This window comes from Tetrao urogallus (genome assembly GCF_951394365.1).
Source record: "Tetrao urogallus genome assembly, chromosome: 6".
In the NCBI taxonomy this organism is placed as follows: domain Eukaryota; kingdom Metazoa; phylum Chordata; class Aves; order Galliformes; family Phasianidae; genus Tetrao; species Tetrao urogallus.
The window spans coordinates 25622428-25639336 of record NC_136819.1 but is presented as its reverse complement, the minus strand read 5'-3'; the positions used below and the strand labels follow the sequence as shown (position 1 = coordinate 25639336).

At 39.3% G+C, this 16909-nt stretch overlaps 1 protein-coding gene across 1 annotated transcript in view; it reads left to right on the top strand.

Moving 5' to 3' along the window:
- LOC306947982 (uncharacterized protein) overlaps positions 1-13721 on the top strand; it is a gene marked incomplete at both ends in the record, with an annotated part of 56105 nt that extends 42384 nt beyond the window's left edge. The window contains 17 exons of the mRNA XM_079537443.1: positions 321-452; positions 1475-1515; positions 2416-2458; positions 2806-2869; positions 3666-3826; positions 4019-4111; positions 4711-4748; positions 5411-5567; positions 5913-6049; positions 6537-6759; positions 7967-8081; positions 8703-8840; positions 9505-9612; positions 10270-10461; positions 10796-10962; positions 12439-12622; positions 13483-13721. Of these exons, the coding sequence (XP_079393569.1) occupies positions 321-452; positions 1475-1515; positions 2416-2458; positions 2806-2869; positions 3666-3826; positions 4019-4111; positions 4711-4748; positions 5411-5567; positions 5913-6049; positions 6537-6759; positions 7967-8081; positions 8703-8840; positions 9505-9612; positions 10270-10461; positions 10796-10962; positions 12439-12622; positions 13483-13721 (2232 nt within the window). The remainder of the gene's footprint in view (positions 1-320; positions 453-1474; positions 1516-2415; positions 2459-2805; positions 2870-3665; positions 3827-4018; positions 4112-4710; positions 4749-5410; positions 5568-5912; positions 6050-6536; positions 6760-7966; positions 8082-8702; positions 8841-9504; positions 9613-10269; positions 10462-10795; positions 10963-12438; positions 12623-13482) is intronic.
- Between the last annotated feature and the right edge of the window lie 3188 nt (positions 13722-16909).

The window sequence follows — 16909 nt, the reverse complement described above, 5'->3', positions numbered from 1 at the left end:
CGTCTCCTGATTACTAAGCTGAAGACAGAAGCCCAGATGCCTTCTTAAATAGAACCATAGCCACACATACTGTGTGTTTTCTTGAGTATTCTTTCTTATGAAGCACTCACACTTCCTTTAGTTATTTAGCTTTCAATACATGAATTAGACTGTTTCTGAATTGTCAATAGAGCCTGTGGAGGCGAACTGTAAAACAATAAAACACTGTTTCCTTTGCATTCATTCTTGAAGTTCTTACCCAAATTCTTCCAGCTAAACAGAACTATCTGTACTATCTTATTCCTATAAAAACTTACACAATCTGTTTTTCATGTTTCCAGAACATTCTGGAGCTGAAAGTTTGTGATGAGGACAACGTAACTCAAGATGACCATCTCCTCACTGTTTTCTTTGATGTCTCCAAAATCCAGCTTGGAGAAAACATTCAGCTGAGTTTCCAGCTGAATCCACAGGTATGGATAAATTTCAAAGAGAACACGGTTAGGTGAGAATGTGTTTTTCTCAGCTTTTCTCTCACCTGTTTGGTATATACCCCCTTTTTACTGTCCATTTAGCCAGCTGAGTATATTCATCTGTTTCAGGGGCTGCTAAAGGCTCTTGTCCCTGTAATTACAGTGAATTTGGGATGCTACTTTTGCAGATAGCAACATTATCAGACTTGTTTGGTTGCTCTACTTGATGTTAAAATGTTGAGAGACTTAGGCAGTCCTTTGCGGTTGGAACTCAGGGTTCTGAGGAAATTGAGACAATCTCACGCTAAAGTTTTAATGATGATGTTTAGGTCTGAAAATACATCACTTGTGTGAGTGCTGATTTGATTTGATAACTGTTTTAGAAAGGCTCCCTGTGCTGTCTTCCTTCATGCTGTCTCTAGAATGTGAGGGATGTAGAATTGCACCAAAACCTGCAAAGGAGGATTGCAAAAGATGAAGACTGAGCATGCAATTGGACTCTACCCAATCAAAGTTCATTTTCCAGAGCACCCTGGGCTTTATACACCAAGGCATGCCACCATGTTAGTGTGCCATCAGGCCCATTTGTACAGGTTGTGGTTGAGGCCAGAAGAGGGTCAGGATGGTTTAAAAGCACCAAAGAAATTCAGTATTTCTCATGCTGAGAGTTAGTGGGGAGCACTGAGAGTTTCTGGCAGGGGAAGAGGAATTGCAGGTGGTCTATGAACTAGTGAGGATTGAATGTATGCCTATGGAAAGGCAAAGAAACTGTCAAGAGGTCCCGTAAGATGTGTTCATGTTTGGCCCACAAGGTGTAAACTAGAAGCCTGCTGATATAATTCCTACAAAATTCAGTGTATGCAACATTAAATATAATGGATGCGACACAAGGAAAATGAAATCTGTTGTATGTGCAGTAGCTAAAGGTGGATGCTGGCTTGCTGAAGAGCACAGATTCCTACAGGGTATCTTTCTGCATATAAGAATCGTCACGTAGTGACTGTCTTTTCTTAATTTCTCAGGGAAAAGAGGAGCTGGAGGTTGAATTCACAATGGAGAGTAGGTAAGTTTTAAATAGATGAACAATAGAGGAATGTAACTCAAAGAGAAAATATTTCTGGTACAAAATACTGTTTATGCTTGCAGCCCCCTAACACTGTCATTGTCTGAATAAAACAGATGGGAACTTCAGGTGTTCAGGAAATGCTTGTGTACGATAACATTTAAGAAGGAGGTGCATGGCAGTGTGTGATATGTGTGCATCAACACCAGGCATATTGAGACACTAGAGCACTGCCACTAACAGAAGCACAGAGATGTCTCCAGTTGCTGATGCTCCCTAGGCTGCAGGGACATTCTGTGCAGCAGGACATTTTAAGTTTTAAACCTGTTCTGCTCTTTACTGTCAGTTCCCAGATGCTTGCTTTGTTGTGAGAATGCGGGAAAATGTCACTTAAAATTTTAACAGTGGAAATAGATCTACAAATATTTTTTACTGTGTTTTTATGCTGACTGTACAGTTAATGGAGAAAATGGGCAAGTAAATCAGTCCTAGTGCTGCTGTTGATTTTTAAGGTAAATTGTAATTTTTTTTTTCTCTTTTTATTATGGCATGTTGGATGAATTCACCAGCTTTTCAGCTGTGGTCCCCCCAGGTTTATGCCTGAACAACACAAAGCAATAGTGTAATTCTGCCATTTCCATAAATTTACTTATTTGCATCAGAAAATGATCCTATCTGATGTAATGAGGAACTCCGCTACTCAGCAGCTCTTCACAAATAGAGCTTAATATTCAGAATCAGACCTGTAAGAGATAGACTGGATTGATGCCCAGAGTTTAATGTGCCTATGCTGGCTGTCCAAAGACAAGTTTTTAAAGATAGAGAAATAATGATGATGGAAAAAAAAGAATTTGGAGAGTGCTAGTTGTGAACTGACTTTTTTTCCATTTTGTCTTTCAGTCCGGATCCTCCTGAAAACATTGTTACTAATGGCGTTTTAGTGGTAATTTTTATTACCTACCCCATTCCCTGCTGTAGGGCCATGTTTACTGCTATGCTGACACTAATGGTGCTGGGCAGTTGCTTCATAGGGTGGCATGGAGGCATTAGCTGTGGGCAGACCCAAACAGAGCATGGTCAGGTGGACATCCATCTATCTCATTCTGCCTGGTTACAGCTGGGTTGAGCATCCTCCCTGGGGCATCCATCCCACTTCATCCTGATGCCAAATGCCACCTTCCTGGCCTGGTAGGGGCGGTGTACAGATTAAGCATATGCCCATGGGTATGGTAAAGCAGAGCTCAGCCAGTAGTGAATATCTTTTTCCCTTTCTCACGCTGTCTTTTCCAGTCCCGTGAAGTTGCTTGTCTGGAAGTGCAGGTGAATGGTGGCAGGCTGAGAAAGGATAGCACAGGTGAGTTTTTGCTCATTTATGGAGAGTGTTATGGCAAAAGCACTCAGCATTTCACCCCTGAACTCCCCTGTTTAAAATGACTGAAGATGCAAGGTGAAATTTCAGCAAAATCAATGGCCTCTGGAGTGGGCTGCAATTGGTCAAAACTACTGAGTGCACTGTGAAGAATTTGTGATCTGATTTTCCTGCAAAAAGACTTTCTCCTCCAATAACCTCTTGTCAGATGGCTATGACTTTCCAAAATGTTTGTGTACCACATTGAAATTTTATAAGCTCTGAAGTAGAGCAAAATCTCCCTGTCTTCAGAGGCAAAGATAAGCATTAGGACTCTTTCCTCAAATTTCACACTTAAAAATTTCTTTTATGTGTAACAGTACAAAATATGCCACTAGGTGAAAGATGAGAGACACAGTATATTACCAAGGGTACCTGTTGCACATTATAATTAGCACATCACTGCTGTGTTGAGCCTGTGCTTGTAGGCCTGTGTATGTCCTATGCAATTTTTAAAACTTCATACTCTGACACCTCCTAATACTTCCATACTGAAAAGCACGTTTTTTGAGAGAACTTAAATCAAGGACTCCTTTTTAGTTTTCAGCATAATTTACTTGCAAGGTGTTGTAAACAACCTTGGATCCCACTGACTACTGGTGGGGATCAGTTTCCCGGCATGAAGGAGGTTTCCTTGTAGTTAGGAAGTACAGACATTAATAGAGTGGTTTTGGGCATTATTAACTTCAAGATAGCAAAGACTATTCATGAGGATGTGACGTTTGTTCTGCCATCTCTTCAGAGAGAAAATTTGCACTGACAGTGGATGGCTCCTATGAGGGGATGCAGACCCACACGCTGAACTCATGCCTGTGTGCGGCCGCACCAGCGAGTTTCCACTACATCAAACACCATCAGTCGGCGCTGACTGTGTCGCTGCCACGGCGCAGACGGCTCAGTAGGGTATGTGGTCACCTATAATGGGCAGATGACTCTACATGCTGTTTGTTTGGGGACCTCTGAGGTCTGTGTTGTGCAGATCTGTGTAGGAAGAGGATGAGAAGCAAGTGTGTGGATGTGAGGCTGGGAAGACTTCTCTTTTTCCCCTTGTGTAACTATGATTATTGCATTTTTACCTCTTCTTTTCCTTTTCAGTCTATATCAAGTCAAAATGAAAGGGATATGAATGAGTCTGTGACTCTAGCTCTGAACTTGCTTCCTATACAAGAGAAAATAACTATAGCAGAGGTGAGAACAAGTATTTCTTATAAAATCCAGTCCAACTTATGCTCAGTTTGGTGGGTGACATGAATTTTACTCTTCCTGATTCAGCTCCAGTCAGACACATGCTACATTTGTAAAGTGAGAATAACAGTTGCTCACTGTTTAGCTATACAATATTTATTTATTGGTTTTGTTTATTCTGCATGTGGTTCCAGGCACACTTTTCAACTCTGTTCTGAGCTTAAGCTGATTTCCTCAGGACATATCTAATACAATCATCAATGCTGTATGTGAGCTAACAATAATAGGTAAGACACTTAAGACTGATAACTGCAGAAGGTAAAACAGTGAACATTGACTTGCCTGTGGTTCAGGTGCCTCTCTTTCAGTGAGCTCCCTTGAAAACAAAGGGAAACTAAATGTTCATCCATGCAAAGCAGAGGGGCCTTACTTCTATCCAGCCCAGACTGCACTGGAACCCATTATCGATCTCAAAACCCAGACAATTGCTGGCCAGATCCTGCAGCAAATGCAGTAAAGCTCAGCCTGTAGATCATGAGGGTGAGGAAGATGTAGAATTAATGACCTGAATGTGCTTACAGTGTTTGCATTGTGATTTTCAGGACAGGACAATTGACTTGTATGCAAAAGCAAATGAATGGTAAGTAAGTTTTCAGCAAGGCCTGATGCTGTAACTGGGAGTCACTTGCACCTACACATCTGAAATCAGCAGGGGGCAATGCAGGCTCAGTTGCAAGCGAGACTGCTCTGCTTCTCTTTGCAGGCTTTTGTGCAAGAGTCTCCTTTTTCAGTGATGGATAACTAAATCAGGGGTCCCTTTTCCTTTGAGTTTCAGAACTGTGCGCTGTTATGCCCATGGATTGAGAGAACAGCTCCACACCGAAATCATATTTCTGTATAATACAAATAAAAATAAATAAATAAATAAATAAATAAATAAATAAATAAATAAATTCAAGGCATGGAGGCTATTTCCCTAATTAGCTACAGTGCCTGCTGACGGTGGTTATCTTGTTACAGGCACATATGGTAGGCAATACTGAAAACTGAAAAATCAATTATATGAGCAAACAAAACCAGAAGCTTGCTATAGGAATTCATTACAATACCAGGGCAGTATGAAGTGTTCTGTCTTTCATTCCCATTTGCATTTTTAGTAAAAGCTGAGGCAATTAGCAGAGAGGCTTGTCTGTGGTGTTGCACTTTCTCATTTATTACATTATTGTTCAAGTACCAATCTGTAAACACAACTGGGATGGCTACTGCAAGCAATAGCATGTAATATTTGTTCCCTGGTCTCAGGACCCAGGGTTTGTGCTTCAGGCCAAGAAACCTAGATGCTCGTCTGGGTTTTGACCTGTGCATGGATGAAAAGAACTTCCTGCAAAATCGGAGAAAGGTGGTTGCTGCTGCACTGAAAGATGTTCTTCATCTGGAAGAGGACTTACAAGACCATGAGGTATCTAGGAAATGCACTGCTTGGGGATTTCTCTCTTTCCCTTAGGTCTTGAAATGGCAACAGGAGCAAGGCCTCTGTCAGCAACTGCTTCTCTTAGGCTCTGTTTGCAGTCAAGGTGTTCTCAGATAGAGAGCTCAACAGACTGCCTGAAAGAGCAAATACTCTATTTTCAGCTGACATGATGGGGCTGGGTTGATGGTTGGATTAAGTGATCTTAGTTGTCTTTTCCAACCTAAATGTTCTATGATTCTATGTGTCTCATAGCTTTAGCATGACTGTCTTCTTTTGATGCAAATGTCCCTTGATGCCACTTTTCTGTCTGTGTCTTTGTTTTGTGTTGAGCAGGTCCCTATAGTGGCTGTGACAACAGCAGGGTGTGGGATAAGAGCACTGACAGGAATGTATGGCAGCATGCTGGGTCTTCAAAAGTTGCGTGTTCTGGATTGTGTTTCATACATCAGTGGCTCATCTGGCACAACATGGTGAGGAGTCATTTTGATTCTATTGTTTGGATCTTATTATGTGAAGCAAAACCCTGCTTTGTCTGGGCTTTAGATCTCGGAAAAGATAAAAGGGGTGTACTGAGTTACTGCTTGTTCCTTGGTCTATGAGCAACGGGGTCACCCAAGAAACATCAGTTGTGCATCAGACTTTTTGGTGTCAGTGAAGTAATTTAACCCCAATTAAAAGTTGAAACTTTAATGGCAGTGCAAAAATCCTTAACCCTACGCAAAATTATCCTTTATAATTAATTACTGTTGGATAAAACAGCATAGAGAGCTGATGGAGCTACCTGAATAGGATTCAGAGCAAGTGATTATCTATAGATTTGCATCTGTGTTCAAAGTAAGCTCAAAATAGAAGGGTGACCTAAAGCTAGTATAGTTAGAAGTGCCCAAAGTATATCCTCTCAGTTTTAAAAGCTTCATCTTCATTTTTGCATCTCCCCATCCTGTTTCCTGCTTGCAGGACCATGTCAAAACTGTATGAAGATGCTGAGTGGTCACATAAGGATCTTGGAGAAATAATTATTGAAGCTCGAAAGCAAGCAGCCAAGTGCAAGATGAGTGCTTTTTGCTTGAGAAGTCTGAGGAATTATTACAAAGAGCTGAGTCAAAGGACCCAAGCAGGACATAAAACATCTTTTATTGATCTGTGGGGACTTATGATTGAATCGATGTTAAATGATGGGGTAATGTCTACACAGCTATCTTCTCATAAAGTCGGTTACCTGATCTTTATGACCATTACAAGAAATTAAAATCCTAGGAAGAAGTACCTGGCCAGTAACACTATACTTGGTATGCAGGCAGAACACGGCTTACTGCAGTAATAACTTGGAGATGCAGTGCATGTCTATAATGAATTCTAAAATGTGACTGAATATAATGTAGAAATGACTCAGACTAATTCTAAAGTAACTGGCATGCTAATTAACCTTTGTAGCTGTCCAAGAATTTTTTTAAATTCTGAAGTATTTTTTACAGCTTCACACTTTTATGTTTCCACTGCTGTAATGTTTGCTGTATTACACAAGCTGTAATCATATATTGTACATACTGCAGATGTGCTCCTTACGTAGTTACTGCACTTTGTGAATTAGCACTGAGAAAGTGTGTAGATCTGTTGCAGGAATAGTGATTCTGCAGGTGTTTTCAGCTGTTTTGAATTTGCCCTCTCAAGACTGCCCCTTCCTAATTTTGTTAAGCAAAATTTTCCATATAAACTGACAGACTGATGTCAGCTGAAGAAAAAACTATTTTATTTTAAAGTCCTGTAAATATTTATATTTTGTCCAGATGAAGCAGGAAAACAGAAAAAAAACCACGAACATTTTTGATTCATATCATATTTCACATTGTATTTCTGGCTTCACTGCTAGCTAGTTGCTAGAATTTCATTTGGCTGAAGTACACTCAATATATCAATTTCATGTAAAAGATAAGCTGTTAGTATTGAACAGCTCAAGGATTTTTCCTCTGTGGATGGCACCTTCCAATATGTTTCATGACTGTTTTTGGCTAGAAGTGTCAGTAACACCGTGCCTTGAATTCTTATGTTAAACAGATGAAAGATATGACAGTAATAGAATTAGCCTGATCTGTTGTTTGTTCATCATTCTCCCTCCCCATATATTTAACAACATAAAGCTAGATCAGCATTTAGAGCATGTTATTCCTGGTGTCATACACTGAATGTATGACATGGCTGGTCCTCATAACTAAAGTTATTCTCTCTCTCACGGTGTTCTTCTTGCCCTCTTTATTTGTAATGTGGAAATAACTCTAGGTGGAAATTAAGATAAATAATATTCCGTATTCAGACATTATAAGCTGATGCCTTTATGGAATGGATTATCAGCTAATCTTTTCTAAATTATTATTATTTTTAATATCCAGAAATGCTACCACAGGCTTTCTGATCAACGTCGAGCAGTGAACCAGGGCCAGAATCCATTGCCCATCTACCTTGCCCTGAATGTCAAGGATAAAGTTACTACCAAAGATTTTAGAGGTAATGATGTTCCATTTCTAGGAAAAGACATTCATTTTTACACTGTACGTATAGATACTGTGTATAATGACAAATAGTTTTAAATTCTTCCTCCGAGACAGAAGTCCTGTTCAGAGAATGTAAACAATAGCTGGGGAACTATAGGATACAAAGCAGCAGTTTAACATCATTAAGTCTCCTGTCATGTAAATGTGCATATTTAGATATTACCTCCAGGTGACCAGTACAGCCTAGATCCATGACACTGCCTTAAAAACGCTATCAGTTCTTAAGGAAAGTGAGCATTTTTCATACTAAAGGTAATAAGTGCAATAGATAACAAAATACATTCTAGCCCTCCTTTCATAAGAGAACACCCCAATTCTGAAAGAGTTGCTTAAAATTTCCCTCACCTCCTACATAATTCTTTCGAACCTCATGAAAAGTGTGATTGCTGTTGCAGTTGCCTGCTGAATCTGATAGGTGGTGGTAAGCAGGGTTTGCTTTGGGCTCGTGCTAAGCCAGCCTACCTCCAGTAGCACTGAGGTTCACTCTTTGTCTGCTCACGTTCCTTTGCTGCTTTTAACAACATTATGTCCTCTGGGCTGGTGGAGCTAATGCTGTTGGTCTGTGTGTTGTCAGAGTGGGTAGAGTTCACGCCCTACGAGGTGGGCTTCCTGAAGTATGGCGCCTTCATTCGTGCAGAGGATTTTGGCAGTGAGTTCTTCATGGGTCGCTTGATGAAGAAGCTCCCTGAGTCCCGAATCTGCTTCATGCAAGGTGACTTACCAGCTTGAGGGAATGGCAAGAATTTAATGCAAACACTGATGATTTGGAAAATTAGTCCCTAGCAAGCTGTAGTTTTGCATATTGTAGCAGAGGCACAGAGTCACAGCAGAGAGGGATCAACGCCTCGGTCACTTTGATTCAGTGTGTTTCTGAGACTCACATACGTACCCATGTTTTTTATCACTGAGACTAACAAAATTAACCTTAAAAAAAAAAAAAAAGTCATATACTTTTGCAAGTGCTTTTACAATATCACCTCCCTTTAGCTTGAAAAGCATTTCAAAAGTTGCAAACTTATGTGACTTGGCAGAAGCTGAAGGAAACAGTGACAAGAAATAAAAGGGGGGAATCGGTGAAGAAACTGGCTGAAAATAATCCTTTATGGAAAGAGAAAAGAGCAATGCAAAATTTGTCTTTGCCTATATATATGTTGTTCTAAGTAAAACATGGTGGTAGGAAAAGAATGCTGATATTTCTTCTGAAATAAGTTTGCATTATGAGTCAAGTTTAGCACTGAAATAGATGTCTGGGCCCACTTAAAAGCTGGATAGAAATGCAAAAAAAAAAAAAGCTGTGGAAGGAGCAGAAGGCAGTTTTTAAATCAATTCCTTATGTTTACCTCAGTAATGCCTATTATACCTCTCTCACTTCCTAGGAATGTGGAGTAGCATCTTCTCCAAAAACCTCCTGGATGCCTGGCATGCAGCGGACAATTCAGAGGACTTCTGGCACAGATGGACCCAAGACAAAGTGACTGAAATAGGTAAATTCTCAGTACCTTTTTGACTTATGGCCTTCTTCTTCCAGGCCCCTATAATAAAGCAATTGCACTCATATTTCTCTGTTTTGTGGTGCTCTTGATATCAAAGTAGTGGAGACACTGGGAATGTGAAGTGATTTGATGTTACTGAATAGCCAATGCTTTGCTTAATCTGAGACTGGCAATGGTGAGATTTATATCAGAAGATAAGGCACCATCAGACAGACCTTGATAGAAAGAAAGTAGGGATGAATATATAAGGTGTTCTCTAATGTGCTGAGTTAAAAAGAAATATTTCTGCCAAGGCTTCATGTCATCTCCATTTTTAGCCAGAAGGAAGCTTGAGAGTTTTCTTTTTTCAATTTTATTCCCCCTAAATTGTGCATCTTTCCCTCAAAATCTGGCTGAACTGCAAGATCTAGCAGAGGTCCGAGGAAGTCAATAGAGTAAGGATGCATAACACCAGCTAAGAAGGGCAGCTCTGTACTAAATGACCATTCCTTAAAAACATCCATGAGCACCTTCATGTTAAAATTCAAGTGAAATCAGTGAACAGATTTAGGTGACATTTCTGTCGCTGATTCTTCCTCCTCTTTGTTCCTGATCATATATATGTGAACTATAATTCAACTGCATGTAATTTATGTCATGTATCTCTAGAGGAACAACCAGATTTGCCTGAGAAGCCCTATGAGATGGCTACGTGCATGTTTACTCCTACAAGCGGCCTCTCCACAACTCTGCGGGATATTCTGACGGACCGCCCTGCTGTCTCCAAGTACCACAACTTCCTGAGGGGCTTCCAGATGCATAATGAGTACATCCAGCACGAACAGTTTGCAAGATGGAAAGGTATAGACAACTCTCCTGCTCACGCATACTTCCAACATCACAACTATTGAATTGTGGGGGTGTTCATTAGTGACAGTCTTTATTGAGAGTAAAATAACTAGAGATGGGCTTTGCATGTACAGAAAACCTGCCATGGGTTTTTTTGCAGCTCATGGGTTTGGAAACACTGATAGAATGTGAGTGGAGAGGGTAAAGAAAGTTTTAGGATTGCTGCATGACATCCAAAAGCAAAGGAAAAATCTGGAATGGGAGGGGAGCTTGCCATCCTTTTGTTTTCTAACTTCACTGATGTTTTTCTGCAGCTTACTAATAGCTCCAAATTTTTATTCTTTAGACACTTTGCTGGACACTTCTCCTAATGATCTGAGAGGCCACTCAGAGCACTTGGAGTTGGTGGATGCAGCTTTCTTTTTTGAAACTAGCTGTCCACCCCTTATGAGACCAGAGAGGAAAGTGGATGTCATCATACACTTAAATTACACTGGTGGATCGCAGACCTTGGTGAGAAATAAGAAATGTCATTGTTTAATAATGGTTCTTTGTTTGCTTTTTTCGACTCTTGTACAAGCATCTATAAAATATTATTAGTGGAAGTTGACAAAAGTGTCTCCAAACCTTAAAAGAAGAGTAGAAATTCTCAGAGGGAAGAATATATCAGTTTTTTCTAAAATCGCCTTTGAAAGAGCCCTAAGTAGAATAGTCAAAGCTCTCTGCTTCACCGATAACGTACAGAGTGGTGCAATGAAGTTATTATGGTTGTGCTGCAACTTCCATTACAAGTGACTGTAAGATTTTATAGCACAGATATGGTTGGAAAAGCTTTTTCTCTAATTCAGATGCAGAATTTATTTTGCATCTTCCTTAAACATATACAATTTGTATTTTTATTAGACAGTGTTTTTTATTTGTCCAAGATGGCAAATGAATAATTTTTGTCTTTATTTTCATTTTCTTTCAATGAATGCATTTTTTCTCTTAATGTGGTTATCTTGAAGAAAGGTATCAAATACACTTACTGTGTTTGCTGAAATCTGATTATAAAATGGTTATATAGTTTTCAAAAGTGATATTCACCACATAAAAAGACAGAATTCCAAATGTGTTGTTGTAATTGTAAACCTGCCTCTGAAGTGCACCACAGAAAACACAAAGTTCACTCGTTAAGGTACTGTCGTTGATTTCAAGTAGATGATACTTTAATGGTATTTCTGCATTAAATGCCAGATGAAAAAGATGTTTATCTCTGTTCTGCAGCTGGAAAAGTACAGTTGCTTGTACTGACATTTCTTTCTAGTAATCTTAAGTCCTTCAGAAATATTTAATTCAAACAAACTGAGGTGTTATTTCAATGTATTGTTAGGTACATTAACAAAGTTTGAGTATCACAAATGAGCTTTGTAATTTAGTTTTGTATTTTCAGATTTAATACTCATAAAATGCTAGAAATTTCACATCATTTCTAAAACTTGAAGTGTAAATTGGGGAAGTTCATTCCAAAACCCGACAGCTACAATCCACTGAAGTCTACTCACAAGTTACCACTGCTACACAAACAGATAGTATAACTGTGAATCTTACTGTCTTTAACAGCAAATTTAGGATTGCAAGTTTAGTTGTGTTCAGATTAAAAAAAAAGATAATTCTAACATAATTCTCTTTTAATTAATGATGCTCTCTAACAATCTTTGAAATTACTTGCCTTCATCCTAAGTTATACTTCAATTTTAGAAATGTGCCTTGGCACAAGTTTAAACCCTCTTTGCCATCTTAATACCAGGTATTTTATTTCAAGTCTATTTTCAAATAACTCCTCAGGCAACAGGAGAATTAGGGATTGCATGTGCTCACATTATCTTCATTTTTACAGTACTATTGAGTCATCTTGTGCAATTTAACGTGAATTACAGGGCTACAAAAACAACCTAATCTTGTGTATGTTTTCCATTTTTTATACTGCTGCTATTGGGCAATGACCAGCCTCTAAAGCAAGCTTGCAGTTACTTCTCAGAGCAGGGAATTCCATTTCCCAACTTTGGGCTGAAGGATGATGAGAAGAACCTGAAAGAGTGCTATGTGTTCGATGGTGCAGACTCCCCCGGAGCTCCTCTCCTGCTTTACTTTCCACTAGTGAATGACACTTTCCAAAGATATGTAGCACCTGGTAAGTTAATATTATCCAGCTATTTTATTGACACAGTGAGTGTTTTGACCTTGAGTGTTTCTTCTTTATCCCAATACAAAAATCCTTTGCTTGCTTGTTCCTACTAGTAAATGTAGTGCATAATGGGATGACATTAACTACTTCTGAAATCTTGTGTATAATTTCAGTTTGAGAGTTGGTGTAGTTCAGAGAAAGAAAAAATGCATTCCTCAAGTACAGGAATAGGAACTTATTTCTTCTTGTGATCTCTAGAATTTTACTTCACAGTGAAGAACAAAGCGCAGTTTTCAAATAATGTATTTTATGACACTCAGATCTAGGAAGAACTACCTTTACAGTACAGAATGTTACTGAGGAGGACCACTGTGCTTTCTTTTTGGGTTGTTTAGTGCATTTCTTGTATGTATTGGGAAATGAAAGCAATAGGATGTAAACTAAGACTTGTTAAATGCAGTCACGGTGTCCTTTTGGGCCAGTGTTTTAGACACTGCCAATGTTTTTATTATGATTTCCAAGGCAACAGATGTTCTGCCTTATCCTGTGCTGTACATCTCTTTATTCCTTCTACCGTTAGTATGTATTCTATTTGTGACCCATGGGGTAAGACTTTGAATGACCCTCATAAGATGGCATGCTATGAGTCGACCAGTAGAAGGTACTAGTTGCAATGGAATGATGTCTAGTGACACTTGTTCATGAATTCCAAAAAGACTTTGTTCAGAAGTACATTTTTCAGAGATCAGAGCATTGCACTTGTGCTTGCAACCACATCTGTAATCTCTCTAAGTTATTATTGACATAGTCTATCAGAGGACTGTAGTTCCCTGGGACTATACAAACTCCCTCTTTTCCTCTGACAGGCATGTCTCGCAGTGCTGCAGAAATGGAACAGGGCAAGGTTGATCTCTCCAGTTTCTGCTCTCCATACTCAACAAGGGAAGTGTCACTGAAAGCAGAAGATTTCAACAAACTCCAGAAGCTGACTACTTACAACATCATGAACAATGAGAATATGATTATTCAGGCCTTGCGCATGGCTGTGGCTCGGAAGAAGCAGGCTCCAAGCCAGCCTGTATCACAGGCACAGGCCACTGGTTGAACAGTACTTTCTCTCTTACTAAGTATTTATCACAACTATGCAGAATTATCTATCAAATGCAATAGCTACTTCACTCGTCTTGGGGAGTGCCATTTATTTCCATATAGCCTTCTCATAAAAAAACTCCAGAACTTGAAATACTTCAGAGCCGCACAGTTCGGTTTACTAAGAATAGATGCTATTTTTGATCAGAATTTTGATATCAGATAGACTGGTCTGACTTTAATACCATCTTATTGTTATGCACAGAATGCAAATTCAGCTGTGTCTGATAGGGAAGTAGTTTTAACTTTTTCTCTGCATTCTCTTATTGTTTCGGTGGTTAGTATTTTTTCATATGCAAAATATTCTAGCATTTCATTGGGACTGCAGGTAGCAAATTCATGAAGCTCATAGAAGGTGGTGACCAAGCAGTATCGATTAAAATATTTTACTTGGTTCTAATAACTTGAATTAAATGGTATTCTACCTCATAATAGTTTTGTTTCTCACATATGCTTTTTGTCATTAACTGTCGTGAGTTATCATATCATACTTAATTTTTCAGACGTGTTGAGTGATGGATATATATATATATATATATAGAGAGAGAGAGAGAGAGAGAGAGAGATGGTGGCCTTTAGGTCTTCAATGACACCTTTTTATCAATTAAATGTACTTCTGAATTTGTTTTGAAAGGTTATTACCATTTTCTCCCACAATAACCATATTCTGACTCAGATTGCATACATGTGCTGCAGTTATCTCTCTGGAAAGCAATTTTGCTTCAGCATTGTCTGGAACTTGTTTGGTGTAGTGAGTTGAAATATTACCAAAACAAATAGCATGTGAGGGGAACACTGAGTTTTATGATAATTGCATACACAGAATCACACTGTTGAAATGGAATGAGGTAATTTTTTTTTTTTTTTGCTGTTTCACACTTGTTAAACAACTATAAAAAGTGCAATACAGCTGATAGGTACGCTAGTAAAACATATGTTACAATTACCACAGACTAACCTAGTCATTTGACAAGTACATTGAAATACAGTGGCTAAGGGGAAAAAAAAAAGCTGGTTTAAATGGACATAAACACATGACAGCTCTCAAACATCAGCACAGCTACCGCAGAACAGATGAAGAAACATCCAGATCATTTCCTGGGAATGAATTAAATGATGTATAAACACACCTGATGAGGGCAACCTGATGAGCAATCCATAAACAAAACACAGCACTCTTTTTCAAGCTATACATGAGACCACTTTGTAACACAGGAAGTGATTTTGTGTTGTTCCAAAGAATCAAGAGCTTGTCCACCTAAGCATGGATGTTGGTCAATCATCACTGCATCTGAGTGAGGGTATACAGTATAATAATTATCTTACATTTCTTCCTTTCCAGCTAATGAGAATTTTATAAGTAAATCCTTTGCTGTTCTGGACATTTTTTTTCAGATACTGTGAAAAAAAATATAAACTGTTTTGGTGACAAAATAAATAAGCTCATGCATTTGGAGAAGTGAATCTACTCACACAAGTGAAGAAAATTCCACCAGAGAAGGATGTGCAGTTTCTATTTCTGATACAAATTTTTCCTCAAAGGCAAATTATTGGAGAACAACAGTCTTTTCTAGAATTGGAGCTAGTCTTTTTGGCGTTAGACCCACAGGGGGGTTGTGAAACATGGATAGGAGTTGCTAGCTGGGCTTTTGTCAATGGCCAGCTAGGTTGAGAGTCACAGTAGTCCCTCATCTCCTTAGATAGACGAGATTTTGTTTCTGCTTTTCCCAGAAAGGCACATAGACAGTTTCTCTCTTATCTTCTATGGTTTAACTAGTCTGAAGATGGCAGTAACAGGAAGAAGCTCACCACTTACCATTGAAAAGTCCTGAGACAAGTCAAGCCTTAACACAGAATCACAGCATGGCTTAGGTTGGAGGGGAACTTAAAGATCATACAGTTGCAAGCCCCATGCTATAGGCAGGGCTGCTACCCACCAGATCAAGGCCCAGGGCCCCATCCACCCTGACCCTAAATGTCACCAGGAATGGAGCATCCACAGCTCTCTGGGCAGCCTGTACCAGCACCTCACCACCCTCTAAGTAAAACATTTATTTCTAACATCTAACCTAAATCTCCCCTCTTTCAGTTTAAAGCTATTCCCCTTTTCCTACGACTAACTAAGCCTTGTCTTATCTAAGATGGTAAAATCCTGACCAAAAAAGATCCCTGACAAGGGACAACAGCTGAAATATGAAACTGAACTGGCATATCCCAGGAGCTCACAGACTTGGCAAAGCTGATGCAGTGCTCAGATCTTAAGAAATAACAGCAGGACTAAATGACAAACATGGTGAGTCTGTCCCTGGCAGATATTAAGGATTCAGTCACAATGCCCATTTTAACAGATCAGGTTCCTTCTTTTGAGCTTTTCAGTGTCTTTCTGGATAGAATATCAGGCCAGAACTACTCTTTATTGCATATTTTCCCGATGTTTGCAGAAGAGGAAGGCAGGCATGGGTACTGTGAGAATGCAGTATCACCTCTAACTGTTCTCAAGTGGACGCCTCATTTCAGATATTTGGGCATGTTAGTAGCTGGACTCATGGAAGGGTTATTTACTCACATATCTGCTGTATGTACTAATTTGGAGGAAAATGTGCTCTTTTTTTTCTTGGTTTACTCTGTTTTTTGTTTGTGGGAGTGTCCTGAAAGCAGGAAAAAAAATAAACCAAGATGATCAAATACATATACAAAAGTGAGGAAAATCCAACAAAAAAGTAACTCTGCCCCTCCCACCTCAAAGAAAAATAAAACAATATCTGGCTGAATTTTGGAGTCTTCAAAGGTTTTATCCAAAACCCTTTTGACTGTTGATTGCAGTGCTGTAGAGCTGCTGTTTTTCTTTGACTTATGCATAACTGCTGTTATCTTCTCTATTTGTGCATTGTTAGGTGGCCAAGTCATGGGTATCCATTCTTGTGCTGTGTGCACTCTTTGGACTCTTACCTTGATTTGCTATTAGCTCTAAGTGTGTAAAGCCTTCCCTCAATGCACACCCATGATGTTCAGATATCAGTCTCCACAAATTCCCTCCCCTTCTCTGTCCATACTTTCCCTTTCACTAGAGAAGGTGGGGCATGGATAATCCTCTCAAGTTTGCAGAGGTACTTCATGAGTCACTGCCAACTGTTGTCTCTAATA